Source organism: Cutaneotrichosporon oleaginosum (assembly GCF_008065305.1).
Source record: "Cutaneotrichosporon oleaginosum strain ATCC 20508 chromosome Unknown ATCC20508_contig06, whole genome shotgun sequence".
Taxonomy (NCBI): domain Eukaryota; kingdom Fungi; phylum Basidiomycota; class Tremellomycetes; order Trichosporonales; family Trichosporonaceae; genus Cutaneotrichosporon; species Cutaneotrichosporon oleaginosum.
In genome coordinates this window covers 1022137-1048721 of record NW_027072175.1, presented here as the reverse complement: position 1 = coordinate 1048721, position 26585 = coordinate 1022137, and the positions used below count along the sequence as shown (strand labels likewise).

At 60.7% G+C, this 26585-nt stretch overlaps 9 protein-coding genes across 9 annotated transcripts; 6 read left to right on the top strand and 3 right to left on the bottom strand.

Moving 5' to 3' along the window:
* Nucleotides 1-531: 531 nt before the first annotated feature.
* COLE_06833 (uncharacterized protein) lies at nucleotides 532-2106 on the top strand (the record flags this gene model as incomplete). The annotated part of the gene is made up of 2 exons (XM_018426791.2): nucleotides 532-667; nucleotides 722-2106. The coding sequence occupies 2 exons, from the start codon at nucleotides 532-534 to the stop codon at nucleotides 2104-2106; spliced, it is 1521 nt and encodes a 506-aa protein (XP_018277742.1).
* Nucleotides 2107-2316: 210 nt separating this feature from the next.
* On the bottom strand, nucleotides 2317-4929 carry COLE_06832 (uncharacterized protein; the record flags this gene model as incomplete). Its single annotated transcript, XM_018423599.2, has 2 exons — nucleotides 2317-4326; nucleotides 4399-4929. 2 exons carry the CDS (start codon nucleotides 4927-4929, stop codon nucleotides 2317-2319), a joined length of 2541 nt encoding a protein of 846 aa, XP_018277741.1.
* Nucleotides 4930-5197: 268 nt separating this feature from the next.
* On the top strand, nucleotides 5198-6597 carry COLE_06831 (uncharacterized protein; the record flags this gene model as incomplete). Its single annotated transcript, XM_018426790.2, has 3 exons — nucleotides 5198-5381; nucleotides 5417-6427; nucleotides 6464-6597. The coding sequence occupies 3 exons, from the start codon at nucleotides 5198-5200 to the stop codon at nucleotides 6595-6597; spliced, it is 1329 nt and encodes a 442-aa protein (XP_018277740.1).
* Nucleotides 6598-6728: 131 nt separating this feature from the next.
* On the bottom strand, nucleotides 6729-10679 carry COLE_06830 (uncharacterized protein; the record flags this gene model as incomplete). The annotated part of the gene is made up of 6 exons (XM_018426789.2): nucleotides 6729-8405; nucleotides 8443-8779; nucleotides 8825-10151; nucleotides 10188-10221; nucleotides 10258-10494; nucleotides 10527-10679. 6 exons carry the CDS (start codon nucleotides 10677-10679, stop codon nucleotides 6729-6731), a joined length of 3765 nt encoding a protein of 1254 aa, XP_018277739.1.
* A 382-nt stretch (nucleotides 10680-11061) lies between these two features.
* Nucleotides 11062-12186, top strand: COLE_06829 (uncharacterized protein; the record flags this gene model as incomplete). Its single annotated transcript, XM_018423598.2, has 2 exons — nucleotides 11062-11181; nucleotides 11377-12186. 2 exons carry the CDS (start codon nucleotides 11062-11064, stop codon nucleotides 12184-12186), a joined length of 930 nt encoding a protein of 309 aa, XP_018277738.1.
* A 3170-nt stretch (nucleotides 12187-15356) lies between these two features.
* COLE_06828 (uncharacterized protein) lies at nucleotides 15357-17691 on the top strand (the record flags this gene model as incomplete). The annotated part of the gene is made up of 2 exons (XM_018421438.2): nucleotides 15357-15750; nucleotides 15860-17691. 2 exons carry the CDS (start codon nucleotides 15357-15359, stop codon nucleotides 17689-17691), a joined length of 2226 nt encoding a protein of 741 aa, XP_018277737.1.
* A 1815-nt stretch (nucleotides 17692-19506) lies between these two features.
* Nucleotides 19507-20907, top strand: COLE_06827 (uncharacterized protein; the record flags this gene model as incomplete). Its single annotated transcript, XM_018425001.1, has 3 exons — nucleotides 19507-19621; nucleotides 19665-19796; nucleotides 19850-20907. The coding sequence occupies 3 exons, from the start codon at nucleotides 19507-19509 to the stop codon at nucleotides 20905-20907; spliced, it is 1305 nt and encodes a 434-aa protein (XP_018277735.1).
* A 177-nt stretch (nucleotides 20908-21084) lies between these two features.
* Nucleotides 21085-24435, bottom strand: COLE_06826 (uncharacterized protein; the record flags this gene model as incomplete). The annotated part of the gene is made up of 10 exons (XM_018423597.2): nucleotides 21085-21656; nucleotides 21692-21977; nucleotides 22013-22154; nucleotides 22190-22260; nucleotides 22301-22635; nucleotides 22671-23055; nucleotides 23091-23470; nucleotides 23507-24127; nucleotides 24184-24330; nucleotides 24366-24435. 10 exons carry the CDS (start codon nucleotides 24433-24435, stop codon nucleotides 21085-21087), a joined length of 3009 nt encoding a protein of 1002 aa, XP_018277734.1.
* A 271-nt stretch (nucleotides 24436-24706) lies between these two features.
* COLE_06825 (uncharacterized protein) lies at nucleotides 24707-25673 on the top strand (the record flags this gene model as incomplete). Its single annotated transcript, XM_018420436.1, has 5 exons — nucleotides 24707-24844; nucleotides 24878-25033; nucleotides 25163-25325; nucleotides 25378-25451; nucleotides 25485-25673. 5 exons carry the CDS (start codon nucleotides 24707-24709, stop codon nucleotides 25671-25673), a joined length of 720 nt encoding a protein of 239 aa, XP_018277733.1.
* Nucleotides 25674-26585: the final 912 nt, after the last annotated feature.

Here is a 26585-nt window from a genome sequence, read left to right as displayed (position 1 = left end):
CGTCAACGTCAGTTGTCTAAGAAAAAGGCGGCTAAAATTGATGCATCTACACGTACCCCGAGGAGCACGGTGGCCGGCCCCTCTAAACCTCGTCAAAATCTTGACCTTGATGCCCTCATTGGCAGCCACTCATTCAAGAGAAAAGGCAAAGCAAGGAGGCGTTCACCGCCGCCATCTCCTCCGAGCTCTGAAGCGCCTCTCACTCTCGCAGAAGCCCTCGAGAAAGAGTTTGGGCCGCCGAAGGTGGCGGTAATCAAGCCGCCACCTGCCCAAACCAAGGTGCTTCCCGCCCCCAAGCGTATCGTCAAACAGTCAAGCCCTCAAACTTCAATCGCTGACCACACTTGCGCGAGAGGTTCGGACGCGTTGGATCTGACGACGCTACACTCCACTAGTACGAATCACTCGCCCGTGAAGGACATCTCTTCAACCGAAGCCGGAGGCAAGTTAAAGGCTCCCGCCCCTCCGATCGTTGCAACCGCTCTTAACGCATCTTGCACCTCTTCCACCATCCCCGTTAAGCCTAGTCTGATGCGCCCGGTTGCTGTGCGCCCCAGCAACGTGCAGCTACTGGAAACCCTCGCCGCCGGTCATGGGTTGCCGGACTCTAACCTCAAGCCAGCTCATCCACATGGTGTACGCAGGGTTCTCTCCTCCCCGACAGATGGTATGTGCCTCCTTGGCTATCATGGAATATCTTTTCCTCGAAGCTGACTTCCAGTATTTCGTATCAAGCAAGCAGACGCTCTACCTCCTAGTGAAGATGTGGAGACCGTCCTTCTCATGCGACGTGATCCACACAACCGCCGACAACTGGAGGTGAGCGCTGCCTCGAGTGGACCTCCACCTTTCGACCGCCACGGCACTTCTCCCTTCGAGCAAGCCGTCCAGCCAGACGACGGGTGCCGACCAATTCGCTCGAGCTACCAGCCGTGTCATGACAAACATGATGTCAAAGGCTCTCATCGTTACAGCGCACGCGAGCTAGACCGCCACCGAAGCTATGATGTGGCTCCTACCCAACCGCATCAGGCTTGGCGCTCGGGTCCCCAGCGCAATAATCTCGACTACTCGGACTTCGGGTTGCAGTCGCCCCCCGGCAACAAGGTGTACCACCGCCAATGGAATCCGAGCCCGGAGAGAAGAATCAGCGGCGTCTCTTATAGGCGGACTCTAGACGGCCATTACCGCTCTCAGTCGCCGGGGGACACTCACAATGGCTGCGGAGGGGATGTGTACAGTGGCCTGAGTACAGCCCCTGCGATGGAGCCTCGCGAGTCGCCGTTCAGCGACACAGGTGCAATACTTGACAACGTCGGAGGGACAGCACTCACCAGTCTGCCTTTCAGCCCTAGCCGCGCGTACGGCACCCCCCTCAAGCCGTCAGCTTATCACCCACCTCCGAACCTGAGTCCTCCTTCTATCGCCAACCGCCGCTCTCCGTTCACCCTACCCATCTCAAATAACCGGAGTAGGCGACATCCACCTCTAACTGGCCCGTGGCACAAAGTTCTTGGCTCTCCCAGCCCCCCCGCTGTGGCTGAGGAGTGGTCAACACTTCCTAAGCGTCCCCATCGCATGACGCTCCACCCGGATGCCTCGCATCCTAAGAGATCCAAATTCCGCTTGCCTATCAACCTCCTGTCAGGTCGTAAGATGCCCCAGGGTCGCTCCCAATCGCCTTCGCCGTCGAATGGATTGTACTCTGGCGCGGTAACGATCACAAAGTGGTCGCCCAGCGCGCTGTCTCAGCCTCCGGAGAGGAGTGTTCCCCAGTGTCGTTATGTGCCTCCCGGCATGCGTGCGCTGGAGATGGGATCCAGCCGCGAGCCACCCCGCGACCATCAGCTTCCCCGTGCAGTGAACACGTCCTACATCACCCCGCGGTCGAGTCGTGTCCACCCTGACTCGTATGCGCCCTCTGATCATCCTCATCTGGACTTAAATCGAGTGCAGTCTCGCACAACGGCTGCGTACCCGACACCGCGTTCCATCATGCCAAGCCCAGCGAGTGAGGCGGGAGAGGAGCGCGACAAGGACGACGATTGGGCCATGGCGTGGCGTTTGAGCGCAAACGGGAGAGGTGCGATAAGGCCTTCGCGCTGAGAGAACGGCCAGTGAAGGAGAGGAGTTCCACCTGCGCACGTAGGCATGGTGATCTATCTGAGATGTGTAGTATTTAGTAACTGGACGCCATGAGATGTGTGCGATAGATTAGGACTGATTAAGCACAGACAGCAGTGAGCGCTGCTTTTGAATGCAGCACTGACGCATGACGATAGCGTTATGCATGTCGCATGTCTACTAGATTCACACCTAAACAACGATGGAGAGCAATCCGAAGCGCTTCCCTGGCCTCGCGACTGCGAGGGGGCTCTTGAATTCCGCCCCAACACCGCCTCTAAGCGTGGGCGCACCGAGACGCAATAGCGCACCACCGCGCTCCCGCTTGCCCTGCTCCGCCTGCGGAAGGTGCACAACAAGGGGATAAAGGACGACCTGGGTCCGCCGGAGCGCTTCACCCGCCAGCTCGGGCAATCGCTGGGCGAAGTCGCCGAGCGCGACGTCGTCGAGCAGGCTCTTGATGACCTCATCAGAGGCTATGTCGTCCTGCGTCAGGAGATCGAGGAAGGCGAGATCGAATGCGGCCTGCGATGCGAGCTCGCCTGCCCCTTCGCCGCTGCTCGCCTCCCAGCCGTCGAGGTCGCGCGCCTCCGCTCTGAAGGCCTTGAGAAGGCGGGGGACTGTCTCAAGCGACACGCCTGGCGGAGTGCCCAATCGGCGCACTTCCGACACCAGACGCGTCAAGGCGGCCAAGAGCTGCGGGCTGGGTGCGATCGGATGCGGGCCCTGCCAGCTCGCGCGAACTTGGGCAGGCCCTCTGTGATGGTCGAAAAGAGGGAGGAGGGCAGCCAGGGCGGCGTCGATCGCGGCAGCCTGCCACTGAATCGTGCTCTCGGTGTGCGTTTCCATGAGGGCCGTACGAGCGCGCTCCAGCTCTGCGCCACTAGACCCAAGGTCAGAGAGGAAGCTGGACCCGTGTGCCAAGAACAGAGCGACGCGGCCGACGAAGAGCTCGGCTTCAACGCTCCCCGTCTTGTCTCTATGCCCACCGGCTTCAGAGAGCACATCGTAGAGTGCGTGCACGAGCGCGCCGAGCGCTCCGCCCAACCTGCCGCCATCGCCCATAGCCAGGCCGGCCAAGTCGGCTGCAATGTCCGCAGCAGCCTCCTCCAACCCGCCCAGAACGGAGTCTAGGAGTGGAGTGCGCTGCGCCGCCCTCTTCTTGAGGTTGCCCAGGAAACTGGTAAAACCTGCTCCACTCGACCCGGCGAGCGTTGAAGCGGAGGGGAAGGTGATGTCCGAGAAGGTGTAGCTGGCGGGATTGTTGTCTGGCACTTCCACACCTGACCGGATCTTGTCCGCAGCCGCCTGCACTGCATCCCGCGCGCCCGTAACGAGGGCATCGAGTTTGGCCGTCCAGATGGCCTGCACCCTCCCACCCCACTCGGCCTCCATTGCTTCGCTAATGCGCGCTCCCATGCCCTTGGCGGGAAGAAGATCGCATGTCGAGGAGCGGAGCGCCCACACGTCCGCCACCGAGGTGAGGCCCGCGAGCCAGGAAGGCACCGCGTCCCGCAAGATGGCCACGACTTGTGTCTCCCATGGACTCAGGCGATCAGAGAGTGACGGGGTGGGAGATGGTGCGATGAACGGCGTGAATCCGGTCACGGCCGGCGGGAGGTAACGAAGAAGGATCTGGGAAGCAGGCATGGTCGAGAGCACGCGTGAAGCGCTGGTTGGTGGGCCCGCGGCGCTACGAACAACGGGCGGAAGCGGGAGGGAGATGGATGCAATGCGGGACGCACGGCGGTTGTGGGTCTTGGGTGTGGGCTTAGGTGCTTCTTCCCCAGCCTGGATCAGTCGGATCGCGTCCTCGATGACGCTGCTGTCGCGGCGGCGCTCGAAAAGAGCGTGCGCGAGGGTCTCCGTGTCGAGGATGCACCTAAGTGCTTCCGCTAATGTCTTGTCAACGTCTCCTTCCTTTCGCGCTTGGGAGAAGGACTCGCGCCGGGTTGAAGACCGCCGCCGACCGGTGCCATGAGCCAGGATGTCTCGCAAGGAGCGCAGACGCTGGGATAGAAGCAGCTCAAGCGCGTCGTCTATACTCAAGCCGTCCAGCAATATCAGAGACAGCAGTGTGTCTGCTGTTTGCTGTTTCTCTAAGGGTTCGCGGGATCGTAGGGCCGTTGTCGCTCGCGAGACAATCTGTCCGCGGAACGGGAGGAGCACCTCCCACTGCTTCTGCATGAGGGCAACGTATGGCTAGTGTGAGCGTGTTTATGCAGTGCAAGGAGGTGACAACGAGCGCGTGTAGTTGGCCAGACTGAAACTTACGCCCTTGACATCATCTGGCATCTCGTTCAGCCCGTCCTTGACTACGCGCGCGAGTAGCCACAGCATCGCTGCGTTCAAATACGCATGGTGGGCGAGATGGGAGTACAGCGCCTCAGGCGCGTCGAGGAGGAGCTTGACGTGTGCGGCCACTGGCAAGAGATCGCTGACGCCTTCGCCCTCGACTTCGGGCACCTCAACGTTGGGATTGGCACAGGCGGCGCCCACTGCTTTAAGACTTGCACTCAGCCGCAGGGAAGAACTGTGGAGGGCAGTGATCTGCGAGGCAGAAGTCAGAAGGTCGCGATACCGAGTCCCGACCATAGACCGAAGTTCGGACTGCTTGTTCAACGCATCCGCGCGCATCTTAGCCTCGACGCGTTTCACTTCGTGCACCGGCAAGCGGCGGAAGACCTCGTCCGGGTCAACTGTGGCCCAGTCCACCTCCTCCTCTTTGCCGACCAGAGCGGCGCGACGTCTATGCCCGCGGCCGGACGGGGCGAGGGAGGAAGGCGTATCGGACGTTTGAGTCATGTTGCTTGACCGCCGGGGAAGGGGAGACCGCCGGAACGACGACGGCCCGGGGTGCGCTGACATTAGAGACGCCGCGCTCTGCCGGCGGGGCGTCGCTGTTGCCATGGCGCCTAGTGTCGAGGAGGATGTTATGAGTGATGCGAAGTTAAAGGTGGATGGTCATCGGTCGACTTGCGGGCGTGGAGGCGGAGATGACCGTGGGAAAGCAGAGGTGGAGGTGGTCGATCACCGAGATTGTTGACACCGACATCCCTTCAACTTCCCCAACATGGCCATCATCGAGGAGGCCGGCTCTCCCCACCCTCGGCAGGCGCCCGTGACGATAGAGGAGCTCCCAGACTCCCGATTTTCACAACCCGGTCCATCCACGCAGCCGGCGTCGGCGCAGGCACCGAGCAATCTCGCGGGGAAGCTCCCTTCACTAGCGGCCCGACTTCAGCCAGGTGAAGATAGTGAGCCTGTGCGTGTGGTTGCGGGCTAACAGAAGCTTCAGAACCGACATTCCAACGCACCGCTGAATCTGCTCTTCGTGAGCTTGGAGTGGCCGTGGCCTCGCCGGAATGGGATCAGCTCAGCCGTGAGCAGCAAGCGGTCGTCTTCCTCCCAGCTATCCGTCTTTACTCCTCCTCTTCCTCCACACTCACCCCTCTTATTCCTACTCCTCCCGCTGCTTCCTCCCTCGCCATCTATCTCCTCTCCCATCCTCTCCGCTCGTTCTTCACCTCACACCCGCACCTCTCGGCATCCACACGTGCGCGGACGCGGCCACATGGCGGCACAGGCGCTTTGGACGATATGCACGATGATGAGTCCTGGAAGGTCTCCGGCATCGACAACGCGCTGGCGTGGTGTGCTACTCAGCTCTCGTCCTCGGACGTGGAAAGACACCTCAACTTGTTGCTGCCCCCGACGCTGACCATGATGGACAACTACCAGCCTCCATGGCGAGACGCTGGCAGTCGTGTTCTGGGAGAATGGATCGACAAAATCGATCCGGCTGAGCTGAGGCGACGTGGGCTCGACACGCTCCTTCTCAAGTCGCTCACGCATACCCTGTCGCTCCATCACGACCCACCATTGAGCCATGTCTTCGCCGTCACGCTGAAGATCGCCGGAAATTTGGATGGCGAGAAGAAGGCAGAGGCCTACGCCGACATAGTGGACCGTGCGCTCGTCGCGGGGTGGACATATGCGTCGTCCTCCGCCATCTCCGTTCTTGTCGACATCGCGCGAAACACCGAGGTTCTAATCGGCATTCTGGGGGTGGGGATCGCCCGCTGGCTGAAGTCCATCATCCCTGCTCTTCTCGCTCCTCTGCAACACGAGCCCACACCAAACAGGCTGGGCTTGTACGTTGCCAACCTTAACGCCCTACTTGTTCTCCTCCGCGGACTCCGAGGGAGTGGACGTGTGGATAGGTGGCGGGGACAGGTGCTTGACGTTGTGGCGCGCGTCTGGATTCAGGTGGGCGACTACGGATATTCGGGAACGGACAAGGGTAAGCTCACAGCTCCGGGCTCGAGCTGACCTCCAGAAACAGCGGACACAGTCCTGTCCCTCACAAGAGTAGTATACGAGGAGATTGGCACACAGTGTCCCTCTGTAAAAGCGCACGAGTTCGCACAGCTTCGTGCGCTGGACCAACGCTTCGCCCCCCTCGTTATGTAGCATATGCATTGGTACAGCTGATTCGCCCTGGGCATTGGAGCCATACGCATTAGAGCCGTACCCAGTACACACTCAGTGCTGACGCCCTCTGCGATCCAAATATATGCATGCAATGCTCTATGCTCTCCTCACTACAGGTCGTCTCGCCGGCTCAGCCGCGGGTATCGGCAAAACCTGTCGCTTACGCTCGTGACAAAGTAGTCACCAGGTGCGCTAGACGAGATAGCGTACTCATACGCCCAGATGTCCGTGATCGTCTGCGTCTCGACTACACGCGCGCGTCCTCCATGAGTCTCCGAGCGCGTGTAGCTGAAGGTGAACGGCGGCGTGCCAGTGAATTTGACGGCAAACACAGCCGGCAGGTCCCCCTCGCGGAGGTGGTCCACGCCGTCCTGGATGCGTGCGCGCGGCAGCGGGTGGATCACGCGCTCGAGGCCCTCCACCGCACGCCTGCACTGTGCGTTGCCCGCGCGGTCCTTGAGCGCAATGCTCGTGATCGAGAACGTGCCGGGCGCGTCGGCTGAGCGCGAGAAACGTGCTGCGCTCGACGTCACGGCGTACGTCCGCCTGTCCCAGGTGTACTCGACGATCCAGGGAGCTGTTCCTTGCAGAAGGAAGTCAAGCGTGTCGCCCACGCACACGTCCACGTCGTGGCTTATAGGCACGACGCGCGCCGTCTCCACCACGTCCACGAACGTTGAGAGGACGGCCGCGTCCTCGAACACGTACGCGCACCCACTCGAGTCGCTCATCTCCAGGAGCGACACCTCGTACCGCCCGACATCGCTCAAGATCAGCTCAGGCAGCTCGACCTTCCACTCGTGACCAGACACCTTGACGGTGTGGGGAACCACTTCAGCGGATGCGGGGCGACGCACACCGAGCTGCAGCACAAACGGCGCCTTGCCCGTCATCTTGATCCGCGCGTTGGTGAGCAGCGCAGCGTCGCGACAGAGGCTGTGCGTATTCTGCTTCGCAAATGTCGCAGACGGGCGAGAGTGCACCTCGTGCTCGAGGCTGAACTTCACATGAGTCTTCGCGTAATTGCTGTCGCTGATCGTGCCAAACTCGTAAACATGATGGCCCGGCATCGTCTCCAGGTGCAGTATGCCCTTGTTTTGCGCCGAATATAGAGTGCGCTCCTTCCCATGATGACCGTCGAATCTATACTTGTAGGAGAGAGCGAACGGCGACGCGCCTGTAAACGCCACCGCCACCGCGTCGCTCTCGTCCGCGCAGAAACCCTTGTGCTTGAACACTGTACCATCGCTGGTGATGAGGTCGGAGGCAGTGAGCGACGCCGTCGGGCGCGGCTTGTGAGCGATAGAAAACAGCGAGCCGTCCGCCTCGCCCGCGCAGTGCGCGTCTTCGACCTTGACGAGCTCATACGTTCCTTTCTCCGTGAAGATGAGCGGAGAGTTGGACGAGCGCACGGAGGCAGGTCTCTGCCGCTTGCCATCGAGTGTGTACGTCACTGTCCACGGCCCATTTCCGGTAAGACGCAGCGGCACCTCGACCTTCTCGCCCTCCTTCACAGTCACCTCTTGAGGCCGCGAGAACTGCACGGTGGGCAGCTGTCGGTCGATGTCGACGTCGATCTGGTGAGACGGAAGGCGCTTGACGCACCCCTTGGCATCCTCGATCGACACGAGGGTCACAGTCATGGTGCCTACATTGCCCGACCTCGAGTCGAGCTGCTGCGGTACAGGCACCGTTAAGCGCCGGCTGCCTGACTTGACGTTTTCGGTCATGTTATGCGAATTACCCTCCCACGAGGCGCGGTACGTGAGCAGCAGAGGGTCGTTCCCCTGGGCATTAGCAGGATGTTTGGCAAGGCTGACGCACCTTGATAGCGAGGTCAATAGCGATCTCGTCAGGTGAGCAGGCCCAATACTTGAGGCTGCGCTGACTGAGAATCTCGACGCTTGCTGGCGGATGAACGACCTGTGTGAACGGCGCGCGTTTGAGCGCAATCTTTTCATAACGCTTGTCGGACAGCGAGTCGAACGTGTAGGTGTACTTGCCCTCGCGGTCGGGTCGAAGGTCGAGTTGGCCGACTGGCGTGTTGAAGACATTGCGCCTCTCTGTGGGCTTTTCGCCCTGACGCTTCTCGGTCCAGTGAACCGTGAACGGTGGAGTTCCGGTAAACTCGAACGTGACACTGAGGCCAACGTCGACGGCACTGGTGTTAGTTGAGTTCCGAAGGGAAAAGCGTGCAATCACGTACCACTCGTGGATCGTTTCAACGTTTATATCGACGGTCGGCTGCTGCACGAGCTGGACAGAGCACTTCGCTGGCTCAAGAATTGTACCGGGACATGTGCCACTGACGTCCAGCAGCACAAAGGAGCCGGGCTTGTCGACCACGATGTCGCTGTTGCGGGAGTCGACCGTGATGCTCTTGACTTCCTGATCGCCGTTGGGCGCAATGAAGCGGTAGCTAACTTCGACGGGATGCTCCATCGGTCCATCGGCCTTGATGGGCAGTCTTGCCGTTCCGCCAACGAGAAGCTGGATGGGGCGAGGGCAGTCAAATGAAACTGAGCGACGGTTTAGGATCTGGAAGTCGACGCTCGAGGCATTCCCGCTTGGCGTGTACGTATTACCAAGCGCGTCGACGACGCTAGTCAATGTGACGCGCGACTTGCCGGCTTTCTTGTGTTCGACGCGCAGAGGAACGACATGCGACTTGGACACCTTGTCACGGCGGAAGTGACCCTTCTCAGCGTCCAAAATCGTCTCAGTGTCCTCAATACCTTCGACGGCGCCCTGGTCGACAGGCACATCATTGATCCACTGCTTCCACATCGCCTTGAGCGGCGCGACGCCGCGCGCGGAGAACATGACAACTTCCTCTTGGCCTATGCAGCGCACAAGCGGCTTAGGTTTGGGCTTGTACAGCACAAGCTTCCCTCCCTTGCTCTCCTCGTCGTGGATGAAGTCGCCACCAGACGGGCATTCGATGACGACCGCCTCGCGGTGCGGTGCGAGATTGAACTGGTCCCCACGGCGATCCACCACTTGCTTGAGCGTAATGACGCTCGGCTTGCGTACAACCAGGAAGAGGAGTGTTTCGGAGGCGGTAAGGTCGGGCGGAATGACACTCAGAGCCTCGCTCGGCCGCACCGAGTGGTAGCGCTCGAGCTCTAGCGCCTTGTTTCGTTTGACCATCTTCTGGAGATGATGAGCGTCGGCCTCCTCATCGTCGTCACCCTCAAGGCGCAGGCTGCGCCATCCAGGCGGGACAACCATCTTGTCCGCCAAGACGCTCTCCATGGTGGATTCCTGCGTCTCCAGCGAGCGCACGTTGAACGAGACCTGGTATGGTGCTGAGTTGTTGAACACGACGGGGATGTAGGTCGGCTCACGCGAGCCGGGTGGTAGGCAGTACGTGAGTGAGAGGGGGTTGAGAGTCGCAGTCGAGTAGGGGAGCAGGCGAATCTTGTGCACACCGCTGATGTTCTCTGGCGGCCCAAATACGAGGGGCGAGATCAAGTGTCGTGTCATGTAAATCCATCCCCAGAAGAAGCCTTCCTCGCCTAGGTGGACCGGGCCTGTGGTCAGACGGATGTGTTACGTTGCATGCTCACCAAACATCGAGACCTTGGGGATGAATGCTGCGGGCTGAGGTCAGCACGATCCTTTCACTGTGTAGCCTACGTCTGAAAGGAACCAGCACGCAATGTTCCACAACGCGAATAGGGGAACCATGAGTGCCAAACTCCTAGGTTCTGGTGAAAGGTTCGGGATCCTCAACAATGCAATGGCGAGCACGGCGCCAACCTCAACTGCTGTCCAGATGCCTGCGCTCCAAGGGCCCCGCACGCGCGTTGCCGTACTAAAAGCAGTAGGAAGTTCTGTAAAGTGCGGCGCGATCGCGTCCCACACCTTCATCACCTGATGTCAGCAGCGTTGCTGGAATGACGCACCTCGACCAGCCCGACAGTCCACAGCACAAGGCGGCGCTGCTCGTCCGGAGCAAGCCACGATGTTGGTATCACAGGTGCGAGCTGCGCCTGAGCTGGCGGAGGAGGCGCCTGTTTGATTGGCGTGCCCTGTTTGACAGGTGTTGAGACGCTCATGGCTGCGGCATCTGTCGTGTGGAGTTGTTGATGTTGTTCAGCGTGACGCCAACTTTGAGATGATATGGGATGGGCCCCGGCGGGAGCAAATACACGTGGGTGTTAGGCGTCTCATCTCCTGCTCAGTTAGGCAATAGCCAGCATCCCCTCGCCTAGTCAAGGTGGAATGGATATCCGGGTAAGACGGGCCTACGCCACGTGGACTACACCCAGATCCGGCCCCGCCCATCCCGCACGGTGTTGACCGAGCTCCGAAGATGGTCACCGCTGGGCCCAGCTCGGTTACACAGCTTCCGCGAGCCGGTAGGCTCCCACCAGCACACCATATTATCTGCCCACCACGTCTTCTGCTCTCTCAACTTCTCTCACTTTCACAGAAACAATGTCCAACCCCGGCGTCGGCTTCCAGTACCCTGCGGTCCCCGTGACCTGGCTTAAGCGCGATGTTCTGCTCTTCGCCAACTCGATCGGCGCGACCGCTGACGAGCTGCACTTCCTCTACGTGAGTCAGCGAGACGCCTTTGCTGGCGAGGGCACAATAGTAGCGCCATCGCCTTACTTAGCGTTGTCTGTGGGGAGACACTGGCACGCAGGGCTCAACGGCTCTTGCTATGGTGGACGACATTAGCGAAGGGCGCTCCCAGAAGACGCTGCAGCGAAGCAGAGCCCCTCCCCTCAGGCCCCACTGACATCGCAGGAGCTCCACCCCAAGTTCCAGGTCTTCCCCACCTACCCCATCATCCTCCCCTTCAAGAAGGACACCGCTGAGGTGACCGACTTCTACGCTGGCCAGCGTGCCGTCCCCATCCCCGATGTGCCGAAGTTCGACGCTCGCCGCGTCGTCGATGGCCAGCGCCACATCAAGGTCTTCAAGCAGCTCCCCACCTCGTCCGAGGGGCGCAAGTTCGAGATCCGCCAGACCGTTACCGGCGTGTGGGACAAGGGCAAGCCCGGATCGGTCGTCGACACCCGCAGCGACATCGTTGACGCTACCAACGGCGAGATCTACGCTTCCATCGACAGCTCGTCCTTCTTCGTCGGCCAGGGTGGCTGGGGCGGCCCCAAGGGCCCCTCGAACCCCGCCTTCCCTCCCCCCAAGGGCAAGGCGCCGGATGCCACCTTCTCTGACCAGACCGACGCCAACACCGCTCTCCTCTACCGCCTGAACGGCGACTACAACCCCCTTCACGCCGACCCCGAGCCCGGAAAGAAGATGGGCTTCGGCGACAAGACCATCATCCACGGTCTTTACTCATGGAACACCACCGCCCACGGCCTCCTCAAGGCTTTCGGCGGAAGCGACGCGGCCAACTTCAAGGAGTACCAGTGCCGCTTTGCCTCCCCCGTTATCCCCGGCGCCAAGGTCGTCACTAACGCCTGGAAGACCGGCAAGGTCGACAAGGACGGCCTCGAGGAGATCATCTTTGAGTCGAAGATTGAGGGCGGCAAGGTCTGCCTGTCCAACGGCCGCGCGCTCATCCGCCCCGCGTCCAAGGCCAAGCTTTAAGCTGCAGTGTTGTCGTAGGGATTCAGCGATTTAGGGATGTAAGCATTGAAGGTTCTTGTGGCTCCCAGATATTCATTCGTCTGAAGCTGCTCCCCCCCTTTGAACTCCCGTGCTGCACACTCATTGCGGTGGCCATCTGTCCTAATGGCGCAATACTGGCTCTTTACACTGGCGATCACCACTGATGACCGGATGGGAAGTTGAACGATCTTTCCAGGATATTCACTTTCGATCAAGACCGCTTTTTGACGGGACTCGTACCGACTGCATAGTTTGTGACGTTGTGGAGAGTACATCTACAGTCCCATACACCCTTGCTCGGGGAAACTGACCCTCTCTGAAAGGATGCGAACACCACCAAGGCCGCGTGGTGTCTCCCTGTGACCTCCATTGCATGCATATTGGTGGTGCTCTTGCCAGACACTCCGATAATGACTACCCTTCCAACCCATCAAACATCGAAGGCTTCTTGGTCCAGGGGTACGATAAGCGCTTCGGGTTACGTCAGCTTCGGCTGTCCCGTCGTGAACACGACTGTGCTTGACCCGGGTTCGAGTCCCGGAGAAGCCCTCATTTTGATTTTTGCGCATTTTCGGCCAACTGTAATCGAGCGGTTTCGAGGCCCTCCTCTCTGCATGTTGCATTCGTAGCTGCAGCCCAAGGAGATTGGGTGGGAGGGAGAATCCGTTATGGGGATTGTTGACGAGATTGAGGTCCGGGACATCGAGGTACCTTCATCTGCGACGCGGTTGGCGTCTCCTGCAGGCCACGATGTGCTGGCGAAGGACCCAGACGGGCGTTGCCCAGTTGCCCTTCAATGCGGGCCAGATGTTTGGTGTTGAACGAAGAGAGGACTGGGCCTCACGTGCATTGGGATCGCGCCAGATATACGGACAACCACCTGCCGAGTGCGCGCCCATGCTAGAGCCAAGCACAACTGCTTACCCAAGCATATCTCTGACAGCGAAATGTGGTCTGCAGTCGGAACGTGTGGGCCATCAGTGCGAAACACACTGCAGTAGAGTAGTGAGGTGTGCGATTGGGAACAGTTACGTGATTGGGAGCAAAACACGCACCTCGCTATATCTGTATTCACCTGCCATGGTCACAGGACACCTCGTGTTCATAGACTGGCCTGCGTGGGACTCACTGGTTGTATGCAAGTGGTGGTTCGATGCATGCTGAGGAGTAGTCATGCTGGGATCGCCACTCAAGACACTTCCTGGACGAGAACGAGAACAGCATCACTCCCTTGGCCTCAGCGTTCGCAATTAATGTCCTCGCCGTCTTTGAAAATGAAAAGAGCAAACGGTCATTCTCGCCAACAGCATGCAGCGTCTTCGCGACAATTGAGACTAGGAGATATAACTCACGACGGAACGACGGAAAATCCCGACCGCCACAGAGCGCGAACAGACTGTTGTCCCGATCTCAAACGCCCTCTACGTCCCACGGCGCTCCCATCCTCATCGTCATAGATGCGCAGCGAGCCAAGTCAAGAAGTAAGTCTCACCCCATCCATGTACTGTACTATCCGCTCAGCACTGCTTCTCCACGTGCCGATACGCGGCCGGCGCGCGCTCTCCCCTCGCGCTCTCGCCGATCACTTGGCGGGGTGCTTGGCATGCTCACACCCAGATGTCAGAGGGGATAGCGGGAGATGTGGCTAGCACTTGGTTTATCCATCCCATGCACAACACTACAGCCCGCTCCCGTTTGTTTGTCCCTTCCGGAACGGAGTAACAGGAGTGCCACTAGGTTCAGCAGACGGCCTTGCACGCAACCTGCCACACCCAGAATCCACCTTGTGGCCGCTCGGCTCAGGCGAACTTCCGAAAGCTAGGAGCTAATACGTCGTAGTCTAATGGCCCTATTAGAGATCCCGCGGATTGAATTGCCACACTCGGCTTAACGCCGTAGTCCGTGCCACAACTGTCCTGTGCCTGGTCAGGTGGCCCAGACCCCAGCTCCCATGCCGCGCGTGCCACCCTCTCCATCCGCCAACACGACGTTAGGGCGCTGTGCCTCCGGCTCCACATTGCGAGTGCCAAGCCGAGCCAAGCCTTGGCAACTTGGCACCTTGGCAGCGGCGGTATGTGTTGTACTGACGTGAGGTCGTGCATTGGTGCATTGGGCGTACGGAGATGACACGTTCTCCGAGCATCATCCGCGGCTGCACGGCCCCCGAATGGCCGAAGTGAAATCACGCATCTCTTCGGAAGCCGGCGGTGGCGAGCACCAGAAGCGCCGACTGCGCAGAGCGCAAAGATAGAAAGTGCGAAAGCAGCGCGCAGAGCATCTGCGCAGGCCCGAGATTTTTATGGTCCTGCCAAACTGCGGGTCTACGGCTCTGCGGCTTGCGGGCACTCTATTTGTGACGGCATGTGCCAGCATGTGTCCACGCAGACGTGGCATGGACGTAAATACACCCAGTCGAGGATCGAGGATTGAGGAGTCGAGACTGTGAGAGATCAGAGGCCGACCCGAACCGAGCCAACTCCGAGAGTGGAGTGGGGGCTGGGGAGCCAGGATCAGGCGGCGATGCGCCGGTGATGCACACTGGCTTGCATTTCATGCGTTGCATGTGATGCGGGCGCCCCGGGCAAAGCGGGCGGGCAAAACATGAATGCATGGATGGCGTCAAATGCCACGCATGCTGATGATATATGGGATTACAATTGGAGTGGATAATGTTAATGAGGTAAGAAAGGAGACGGAGCGGGATCTAAATGACGATGAGGGGTGGGTTTCTGGGTGCCTGGTGAGATGCCCAGGGCCTCCCTGAGCCGCTTGGCAACAGGCTTTCTCTCTTGGCACTTTCTTGGCTCTCGGCCGCCTTCCTTCCCTGCCCTTCCCTCTTCCTCCCTCTCCCACTCCCACTACTCCCAACTCATCCACACCGCCACTCCTCTTCTTCTCTTCTCTCTCTCTCTATCTCTCTTCTTCATCGTTGACACTACTCTCTTCCACGTCGTCGATTACATTCTGTCTCAGATCCCCATCGTCGCATCTTCATCGTCTCCCAACTCCGCCCCGTCGACTAGCACCGCCCCCACCGCTCTCCGGCCTACGTCGACCGCAGCACGCCGCCTGCGTCGCTCCCCCTTCCAACATCATTCTTCCCGAATCGATCCTCCAGCCCCCCATCGCATCTTCGCTTATCGCTAGCCATGGCTTACCCTCCTCTGCCAACATCTCAGTACCTGCATACACCGACGGGCTCGTCGGCGTCCGACTCTGCCTCCTCCGTTGACCCTCTTACCCCCAATTCGGCCGTCACCGCGATGTCGCGTACCTCCCCCCCTGATGTCGAGGAGCGCGACGAGCTTGACCCCGACGTCCCAGAACGTGCCGTTCCCATCAAGGAGCCGGCGCAGGATGAGGGCATCAGATGCAAGTGGAAGGACTGCACCTACTCGGCACCAGGTGCCGAGGATCTGTACACCCACCTTTGCGAGACCCACATTGGTCGCAAGTCGACCAACAACCTTTGCCTGACCTGTGGTTGGGAGGGCTGTGGCGTCAAGTGCGTCAAGCGTGACCATATTACGTCCCATCTTCGTGGTGAGTATAGTGCATGCCCAGTCTGGCCCATCGTCCGTCACCGCCAATTCGGACTCGGCACAACTCTCGGAGTTTAAGCGTCACTACCCTCGATTGCTGACTTAACCAGTCCACACCCCGCTCAAGCCCCACCCTTGCTCGGTCTGCGGCAAGACGTTCAAGCGTCCTCAAGACCTCAAGAAGCACGAGCGTATCCACACCCAGGAGCACCACCAGCTGCACAAGCTCTCCAAGGCCACCACTTCAACCGACCCGGACTTCAATGCGCGCTACCCGTCTGCACGCGACGAGCGCCGCATTTCCAATGGCGGTCTTCCCCACCAGCGCTCGCCTGCGTTCTCGCTGTCGCCCTCCTCGTCCGCTCATGACCCGCACTCGCCCAACGACTACCTTGGTCTGCCTCCTTCCGGGCATGGTTTCACCACGCCGTCGCCCCTCGCCATTGCTGCTCTCCACAAGAAGCAGCATGAGGAGCTCGCCGCCTACCAGCAGCGTGAGCTCTTCGCCCTCCAGCAGCTCGCATACCAGCAGCAGCAGTCGTCGGCTCTTGCCGCTCAGCTGCAGTCTGAAGCCCTCGGCAAGGGCGTCAAGCGCGGCAATGAGGATGCCTTTGACAACTTCATCGAGGACATGAAGCGCCGCAAGATGGATCCCGTTTACGATGTCGAGATGATTTCGCGTCTTAACTCGATCATGCCCCCTGGTCTCCCAGCCGCTTATCAGTCGCTTGGCGGCAACCCGGGTCTCCCCAGCAACATCTCACCGTTCTCGTACCCATCGCTCCCGAACATCGGTCATGGACACAACGGCCAGGCCCCCTCGGTGCCTCCTATCCAGATCCCGGAGATCCGCACTGAGCAGGATCTCGCCATGTTCAACCAGTTCATGGTTTCGCTTGGCCGTGAGGCTGCCGGTGGCATGCCTGGCCACGACTCCAACTCGAGCCATTCGTCGTCACGCAACTCCCTTTCGCCCCTCTCGGCAGCTGAGAACTCGCCCATCGAGGACCTGTTCAACCCCTCGGAGCTTGCTTCCCTCGGCCTCGCTGGCATGCCTGGTATCCCGACCTCGACGCCCTCGCCCAACGGCTCGGTGTCGCTCGGCTCACTCTACCCTTCCTTGGATGGCATTGACGGTGGCCGTCCCCGCGCTGGGTCGGTTAACGAGCTCGAGCACTCGCGTCGTCCCATCGCTGGCCTTCCTCGCTCGGGGAGCCACTCGGCAGCCTCCAAGATGGGCCACGGTCAGCTTTATGGTGGTGTCTCAGCCTCGCAGTACCCTCAGGTCCCAGAGTGGAACGTTTCGCCCGCCAATGGTGACGGCCAGAACTACGCCTCGTTCGACTCGCTGGGATCGCGCTCGCGTTCTTCAATGCCCGCAGCGACTCTCGCACCCCGCGACTTCTACAAGCGTACCTTCCGGCACATTGCGCCCCTCGGTGCCGCTCCTCACACTGAAAGCAGCGAGCGCTCCACTGTGGATGACGAGGATTCGGCGTCGGACACATCGTCTGACGGTACTACCGGCCCTAGGATACCGATCGATGCGCTCTGCTCTGGCGACCCGAGCCTCAAGCTTCCGGCCATCGGCAACCACGAGTTCGAGGGCACACCGCTTCCCTCGCTCCGCAGCTTGCGCCACCGTGGCGTCTCCCCGGCCCGCAACCCGCCCGTCAAGCGGCACACGGACGACACGCTGGTGCACGGCGTCAAGCGTCTCGAGCTTGAGGACCGAACCCGCTCGGACTCGCCGGTTTCGCATGACGGTGAGAGCCGCCCGTCCACTGCCTCTCCCGAGGACGTGCGCCGCCGCCACGCCGCACTTATCCGCGCGTGGCTCGTTGCCGTCAACCTCGAGTTTAAGCGACGCCAGGTGTCTGAAATGTCCCGTTTCGACCGGGAGCGCACTCCCACCCCGGCCTCGCCCATGATCACTGCCTAGAAAGTCGCTATAGAACCCGCTGCGCGGAAGCGTTAGTTGTACAAGTATCGTGTCCTGCTGTATGAAATGAAAGCGCGTGTCTGAATGAACAAGCGGAAAGAGCGAGCAAAGAGTGTGCGGAAGCGATCTCGTAGTAGTCCGCGCCCGAAAGTGATTGGCCTTTTGACTGGAGCTGTTGATGAACTCGGCTCTTGGATTCTGGCCGATCTGGGAGGCAGTCCAAGGTGGGCGGAACGCCAATGGGTTGTACCTGGTCCCGCATGCGCCGCACTGGCCACTGAATGTGAAGTGCAACCGTCCAAGCGCGGTGGCGGGGGTATGTGGCGATGAGCTTGACTCCTGCAGGCTGCCGGTGGTGTACCTCCACGTCCGTCCCGCTTAACTGAACTGAGCTCCATCAACCTCCCACTCCATCGATCGGTGTCGTTATCGCACGACGCTGGCTACCCCCCGGCCGACAGTCGCAGTTGCCAGTTGCGCAGTTGCCAGATCCGACGAACGCGTCCAGGGCAAAAGTACGGCTTCCACGCGCCGTGCCTGTCTTCTGGAGCCAAGCCAGGGCCGACTTTCCACCCGTCGATTGCGACCTGCGTACCTCCATCTCTCGACGACTCGCTCAACTCCATCTTCTTGTTCTCTCGTTTTTCTCGCATCTCTCCTCTCTCTTTTCTCGTGTACGCGCACCCTCCCGCCCTTCTTGCGCCTTGCGCTGCTCGCTATCGCTCAGCTCGAGCTCGTCGTGCACGCAACGCCCGAAACGGAACGACGCAGCCACCACTCCTTTCTCCTCTCCTTCCTTCCTCCACTCGGGCCGTACCTCACCACTAGCAGCGTACAGTTCCCGGCGATGCAGCTCCTCCCGCCACTGGCGGCGCTGTCCGCCCGCGCCCTCCTCGTCTCGCTACCGAGGAGGTTTGACCCGGCGTTCGACCCACCTACCTCTGATAGCGCCGTCTCGGCCGCCGCAGCACTTGTCCTCTTCCGCTGTCTCTGGGCTTTGGGCTCCGAATTCGGAGGGAACAAGCGACGAAAATCCGTGGCGGACGGGCTAGGCGTCGGGCTGGGTGTGCTTCAGACAGTGTGTTGGGCGTTGGCGACACGACATGTCGGACCGCTGCGGTGAGTTGGTCATCGATCAGATGGGAACAAGCTCCAGAGGGATCGCCGGTGGTAGCTGACAGCAGCGCGAGCATGCTCGTCTTCCTTCCCTCCGCGGCCGCAAGTGCGACCACTCTCTCACCACGTCTCATGGGCGCCGCGGCCATCGTCGCAGGCCTCACCTTCTTTACGGCGTTTGGGAACGAGGCGGCCGCCGGCGCGCTCGCTGGGCTAGCCGCCATCTCAGGCGTCGCGGGCAAGCTTGGCGCCAAAAGGCGACGCGAAGACGGTTGGGCCGTGCCAGTGCTGGCGGCCATTGCGGTTGGCAGCGCCGTCATCCTAATCCTCTCCGTGAGTGCGCGAACCGCCACATACTAATCCCAGCCGCTCTCGCTCCCCATGGCGCCGCTGGCCGCGACCGCCGTGCTCGCCGCCTACCTCCCCCTCCACTCCCTCACCTCGCTCTCTCTCCCGTCGCCCAGCGGCCTCGCGTACCTGGGCCTCGCGCAGGTTTTTGCGCTTCCACCGCGCCCTCCCCTCGTCGATCTCATCGCCGTCGTTCCCGCGGTATTCTTGTCCCAGAGGCAAGCTACTTCTGGTCTGAAGGGGTGGGCGTTCCCCCGCCCCACGCCCTCCGTCTCGACCGCCCCTACGTTCTCCCTCCAGACGCCCCTCGCCGTGCTGCCGCCCGCTTGGCGGCCACACCTACTTACGATCATGCGGACGCCCGCGAGCAGGCGCATCTTTGGCTTCTTATGCCTTAACCTCGCGTACATGGGCGTGCAGATGGGGTATGGGATTGCAACAAACTCGCTGGGTCTGATTTCGGATGGTGAGCTTGGACGCTCGCGCTCGCGGGGTAGGGCTGACCTCAGCCATTCACATGCTGTTCGACTGCCTTGGCATTGGAGTTGGTTTGTGGGCCTCGGTCGCGGCTACATGGAAGTCCGACGGGCAGTATACATTTGGCTACTCGCGCATCGAGACATTGTCGGGTTTCGCGAACGGTTCGTGTCTTCCTTCTGAACATTACTTGTCTGAGCGCACCAGCTGATGCCAGGCTGCTTCCTCATCCTCATCTCGGTCTTCATCATTTTTGAGGCGATCCAGCGCGTGCTGAACCCACCCGAGATGGAGACACGCCAGCTGCTGCTCGTCAGTGGGATAGGGTTGGCGATCAACCTCTTTGGCATGTGGGCCACGGGCGGGCACCATCACCACGGCCACAGCCACGGCCACGGCCACGGCCACGGCCACTCTCATGGCCACGGACATGGGCATGACCATGGACACACGAACGGCAACGGCCATGTCCATAGCATTGTCCACGATAAGAAGACGGACATTGGCGGAGCGCACGAGCATGATGCGTGCTCTAATGGGCACTCGCACGGGCATCACGAGCACGGCCACGGGCATGATCACAAGGTCGACCACGGCCACGACGTGAACCACGGCGGTCAATGTGACCACGCCCAAGCTAACGGCAACGGGCTAGGCCACGCGCACGGGCATTCTCATGTCCATCACGCCCATCACGACCACTCTCACTCCCACGACCATGGGCATGCGCACTCGCATTCTCATGGCCACGACGCCCACGCCCATTCGCACTCACACTCGCACGAAGACCACGACCATGACCCGCACCACTCGCACAACATGCGCGGCGTCTTCCTGCACGTCATGGCCGACACGCTCGGCAGCGTCGGCGTGATAGTCTCGACCCTCCTGATCCGCTGGACGGGGTGGACGGGCTTCGACCCGCTCGCGTCGCTCTTCATCGCGACGCTCATCCTCGCCTCCGTCTTCCCGCTGGTGCTCGACGCGGCGCGTGTCCTCGTCCTCGACGTCGGGCCTTACGCCGAGCCCACCCTCCGCAAAGCCCTCGGCGACGTCGCTACCGTGCGCGGCGTCAAGTCGTACTCTGCCGCGCGCGTGTGGCCGCGCGAAGACGCGAACCTTGTCGGCAGCTTGCACATCCAGCTTGCGCCTGGGGCGGAGCCCGAGAAGGTCGCGGCGCGCGTCGAAGCTGCTATGCGCTCGCGCGTGCCGGGGCTCAAGGAGCTCGTGCTCCAGATAGAGGACGAGCGCTTCTGTACTTGCATGACGTCGTAAGATGCATAGACTATGGGATGTGGCTTCTACGTAGGACAGACTGCTCAGGGATTGAGGCTGTCACCATTTGAGTTCTCGTACACTTGCTCAGAGCGACGAGACGACTCGCCTCTAGACCTCGCTCCACGCCAGGCCTCGCCCTCACTCAAGTTGATGCATAGATATAAGTGCAGGGTATCATGCGCGCGCGCGTGCAAGCTGCGCTGAGAACAGATCCTTGCAGTGAAGATGGGTGACCTCGCCCCGGGGCGCATGCACGGCGATAGCGCTCTGCCCCAGCCGCTTCTGGCACTGCGGGCATATCCGCTGGTCCGTGACGCGCACGCGCTTGACCTCGAGGCCGACGACGAGGCGCTCTGCTTGCGCCTTGCGCGCAGCGAGCAGGCCGCGCGTGATGCGGTGCTCGTTGCGGCGTGCGCGCTCGTCGCCCAGCGTGCGCCGGAAGAAGTCCTGCAGCTCCTTCACGGGCACGAGCGGCGGGAGGAGGTCGAGCACCGCTCGCGCGTCCATCCGCGTCCCGTGCCGCGCGACTAACGCCAGAGCCGGCGCGACTAGCACCTCTTCTTTCGAGGGGCGGAGGTACAGGCGCAGAAGATGGAGAAAGAGGCCGCGCTCGGGCTCCTTGGCGTGTGCGCGCGCACAGTAGACCTCGGCGGCGGCGTAGTCCTTCAGAGTGTAGATGTAGATGCGGAGCGCCTCGTCGTGCTTCCCCAGTCGGCCTAGGAGAACAGCCTGGGCTTCTGGTGCGTCTGCATAGTTAGCTCATAGCGATTCGCAATCTCACCTTCCACAGGCAGCTTGGAGAGCAGCCGGTAAGGGCGGTAGTGTGTGGATTGGTTCAGGAAGTCGAGGAGCGTTGTCAGACTATCATCTCGTTCTGAGCCAGAAGCGCCCTTCAGTCGTCGCATGTAGAGCTCCACGAGCTTGTCGTGCAGCTCCGGTGAGGTGTCACCCAGCTCGAAGACATGTTCGAGGTACTTGATCGCGCCATTCCAGTCCACCTCTTCAAGGAAAGCGACTACCTTCTCACGTGGGAGAGCGTCGACTTCCGGCTCGTCCGCTGTGAAGATCTGTTGTCAGTTCACATTTCATTGCCCACACTGACGTGGAGGGCCCGGGCTGGGTCTTCCTCAAAGATCCAGCGTGACGAGTCAAAGATGAGCTGCAGGTGTTTCGGGCCGAGTTTCTGCAGATATCGCACTGTTGGCGGGTATCTGTCCAGCGGGTCGTCTTCCTCCTTCGCCTGCCTGTTGGTGTCAGCCATGCCGGGGCGCGGACCTACTCTAACAACATTCCCAATGCCTCGTCGTGCATCCCCTTCTGCATGTAAAGATCACGCAAGTCGTCGATACGCTTGGGTCAGCTCGGCGTAGCTTTTCCGTAAGTAACTCACCCCCTTCTCTCGCAAGAGCGGTTCCACTTCGGCCACATCCACCCAGTTTTCAATACGGCACAAACTTCCCACCAGACTTGGCCGCGCGACCAGATACACCTTCAACAGGGAGGTGTACACGACCTGCGCAGTGCGAAGGAGCTGCTCAGAGTTGAGCTCAGTCAGCGGCCCATCCGGGAGGCCGTGAATTACTGAAGCGTCAACTTCGGATAGCGGCGGGAGGTCGCTCTCCGCAGGCAATGGATCCTTGAGCGCAAGAATCGCGCCTCCAAGCTTCTGCCTCCTATCGGAAAGGTAGTAGATGAGCTCGTCAATCGCCTTACGGGGCAGCGTCTCTGCGCGAGTTAGCCCTATTTCGGCACGAACTCACCATCGTCCATCGGCGGCGGCGGCGACATGACCTTCGGTGGGCTCTCCTCGCGTTCTCTCGATGAGCTCGTGACGCTCGCGATCGTCTCGTTGCTCTTCTTTCGCGCCAGCGCCAGGTGGGCGTTACGAATGATCGAAGGTTTTGGCGTCTCAATGACTGGCGGCGCCGGGGGTTCGAGTCTCGCGCCTTCAACAGCGCCAAAGAGCTTCATCCACTCATCTCGCGGGACCGCAAGGTGACCTGATACCGCTGTCTTGGGGTATAGTGCGATGACCTTGGCAGGGTTGACGTTGAACACTGTGAAGGTCTCAAGAGCCGGCTGGTAGTCGCCGCGGGCAAACTGGGCGAGGGCATTGAGTATGCGCAGGTGTGGCAAGCGCTGAGTCTGATGTGAGAGACTGTCCGCCTTGAGTAGCTCACCTCCGCCAGCCCCGTATCTCCTACAGCCTCGACGAGGCCGATGGCGTCTGTCACTCTCCCTTCCTTGACAAGCTCGTCGACCTGTTCCCCAATGTCGGTGCCGCGCACCTCCCAGATTGTGCTCCCCTCCAGGGCGAGGGTGCGGTCTGTTGGCGTCGACACGAGAAGAAGCTTGGAGCTCTTCTTTCCTTCGCTCAACGTCGTCCCAACACTCAGTGCCGCAATGGTGAGCGAACCAGTCGCCGGCGAAGGGAACGTGATCGTGTCTCGCAATGCGAGCGTCGGCGCAAGATGCACTTGGATCGTGGGTAGAGTCGCGGATTGCCCGGCAACAGCTGTGGCTGCAGGCAGCACAGAGTAGAGGAAGGGGTTGGAGAAGGCTGATGTCAGATTGTAGTTGGGAGATGCAAGCTCACCCAGGGCTTCTGGCGCTGCAGGCCAATGAAGCGACTCGTCCCGCGTAAAGTTGCCTTCGGAGGAGAAGAACACGCCCAAGTCGTCCCGCACGAGCACGACCTCGCCTCCGACCGTCCTCGTGCCTACTGGGACGGCGGCGCTGCGCATGAAGCCGCCGAGCCGTCCCCACCCGCTATCTGGCACGGCAGCGCGCGCAACCCCGCTCTTGGCAGCGGGGTATCCGCCTATTGGGAGATCCGTCGCGACGAGACGATGTGCAGGCGCGCCATGTTTGATGTGCAAGATGGTGCTCGCTTGTGGGGAGTAGAGGAGGTGCACGGCGCCGGGGAGGTCGGCGTACACGGGCGCGGGGAAGATGACGGCTCGGGGCGTGTGCTGCAAAGACAGCTCCCATGCCTCGCCCAAGCGTGTGCCGGCGCCGTACACGACGACCTTCTTAGAGCAGCCGACGACAAGGAGGTCACGCTTAACCTTGGACGGGGTTGAGTCGCCCTCGGAGGGTGTGCCCGGCGCCATGTAGGTGGTCGCCGCCAACGCCTGTGCATAACGCGCTTGGATTAGAGCCTTGGTATTGCCCTTCGTTGCGGGATTGTCGAGCTTGTGCAAGGAAACAGTTTGGTCTATGGTTAGCGGATGGGGCGGGGAGGCGCAAGGCGATGGAAAGAGATCAACCTACCGGACAGCACTGCGAGCTGCCCCGACACAGGCAGGACAGCGAGCGCATCGATCTGCCGCCTGCTCAGCTGATGCGTCGCCTTGAGCACCATTACGCCGTCGTAGTATCGCACACTGCCGTCTGCACAGCCCACGTATAGCGTCCCATCTGCGATCAGCTGCGCCAAGACGTGGGAAGCGTACCATGCTGATGGAGGGCGGTGATGCGGACCTTTGCACCCGTAATGAGGGGATGCAAGGCGTGGCTTCCCATCGTGGATGGGGAGCGTGAATGTTAACAAGTGCAAGACGGGGTGGCGGATGACGGATGGAGAGATGAGGAATGCGGTGGTGGAGGCCGACTGACATTGAGCTGTGTGTGACGTCGTGCAGTTTGATCATCACCACACATAAATCAAGCCTTCCTCCCAGTCTCCCATCTCTTTTTCTTCTCGATGCCCCCATCGCTCAACAAGAACCCCTCCATATCAGCTTACTTCCAAAGAGCGCTACATACCTCCCCTCCGGCCAAGCGAGCACGAACCATGCCGACTACAGTTGATCCCGCCACCCTGCCGACTATTGTTGACACGCACAAGGAGGGGTCCAGTGACGCCTACAAGCCCGATGCGAAGCTGAACGCGCGCATCTCGATTTGGCGCGGGGATATCACCAAGCTCAAGGTAGATGCCTGGGCTGTGCGTGGCTGATGACAGGCCGACATGATCGTAAACGCAGCCAACAAGAGCCTCATGGGCGGTGGCGGGGTTGACGGCGCGATCCACCGCGCGGCCGGCAAGGAGCTGCTGCGCGAGTGTGCGGGTCTCGGCGGGGCTGAGACAGGCGAGACGAAGCTCACGAAGGGATACAACGTGAGTGGAGCATGGCGATGGGGCAGGGCACAGTGGCAGCGGCAGTGGCAGCGGCCAGGCGATGATGCAGACAGAGGGGCGAAGGGAGCTGTGAAGTAGTACCTAAGGAGGAAGAGAGACTGACACCAGTTGCCGGCCAAGTACATCGGTCACACTGTCGGACCCGTCTACGGCGAGGGGCGGAAGGAGAAGTGCGCGCAGCTGCTCAAGTCGTGCTACCAAAGTGCGCTCGAGCTGTGTGCGGAGAACGGCGGGGGATCTATTGGGTTCCCGAGCGTGTCGACAGGCATCTGTAAGTGTGCCCCGGGAGGGTTCAGAAGAGGCAAACTGATCGCTCATTCCAGACGGCTATCCCATCCGCGACGCGACACACATTGCGCTCAAGACGACTCGCGAGTTCCTCGAGAAGAACGACAAGGTTAGCTGATAGTGGTGCGGGAGCTGACGGCAGATCACGCGTGTTGTCTACGTCGTCTTTCAGGAGAAGGACGAGAAGGTGTACAACGAGCTCGTGACGGAGTACTTCCCGATCGAGGCGAAGGCTGGTGGGGAGGCTGGCGCAGAAGGAGGGGAGAAGGCCAAGGAGACCAAGGGGCAGGAGGGTGAGGAGGTGAGTGAGCTGACGAACGGCGACGGGTGATGTGACGGCCGTGGCATCCGCTGACGCCAGTGATCATCGGACGCGAGGTACATCATAGAGTGGGAATGTAGCATAGTTGACTCTGCTGCCGTTGTCCGAGCCGTCGCCTGCGTTGCTCGAGCACATTGCGCCCATGCGCGGCGTGATGGCCGGCCTTCGCGGCAATCTTCCAGGCTCGCGTCTGGTGTGTCCGCCGGCCGCACCACCCGCCAAAGGAGCAAAACTGCTGACCAAAGGCTGGATGCGGGCCCGCGAAGTTCCCGACTTGATGGTGTGGGAGGTGTCAGGGAGAACGAGTGGCAAGAATCGTCGAGCACAGTGCGGATACGTTGTAGACGACATATCAAAGCGATACGCAGGCGATGGACGCGTTGCCTCGGGATTGTGATGTACCCGCGTGCCCGTCGTGACTGAAACCAGAAGCATACCAGTGTCAGTAGATCAGTGGCATGATCAGCGGCGGTTTCACATGTCAGCAAATCAGCGAGACGCGAGGGGGTGAGTTATCAACGGTCTCGGTCTGGCGGTCAGCTGCTGTGAACAGCATGGAACGCGAAACGCACACAGAGGATGACGGCTGTGCGTGGTAGGTGGAGACAAACTGACCGACCTATGGCACACACGTTTCTGCACAACTGCACGTGAGCATTGTCGTCTCGGCATCACGATCGTCACGACTCACGGTCACGGTCACCGTAACCAGTTAACCCGAGTTGGCCCAGTAGCCGCGACGCTGCCCCACTCGAAAGTTGGCAACGCCACCCAGTGGCAACTCACATCGGCCTGCATACCACGATCACCATCATGCGATGCGAACACGCGTGATCATGCGACCTGCAAACGATCCGATCATGCGATCGCAGCATACCGAAGCGCAGCCGCGGCGCAGCCTTGGAGTCGATCACGATTAGC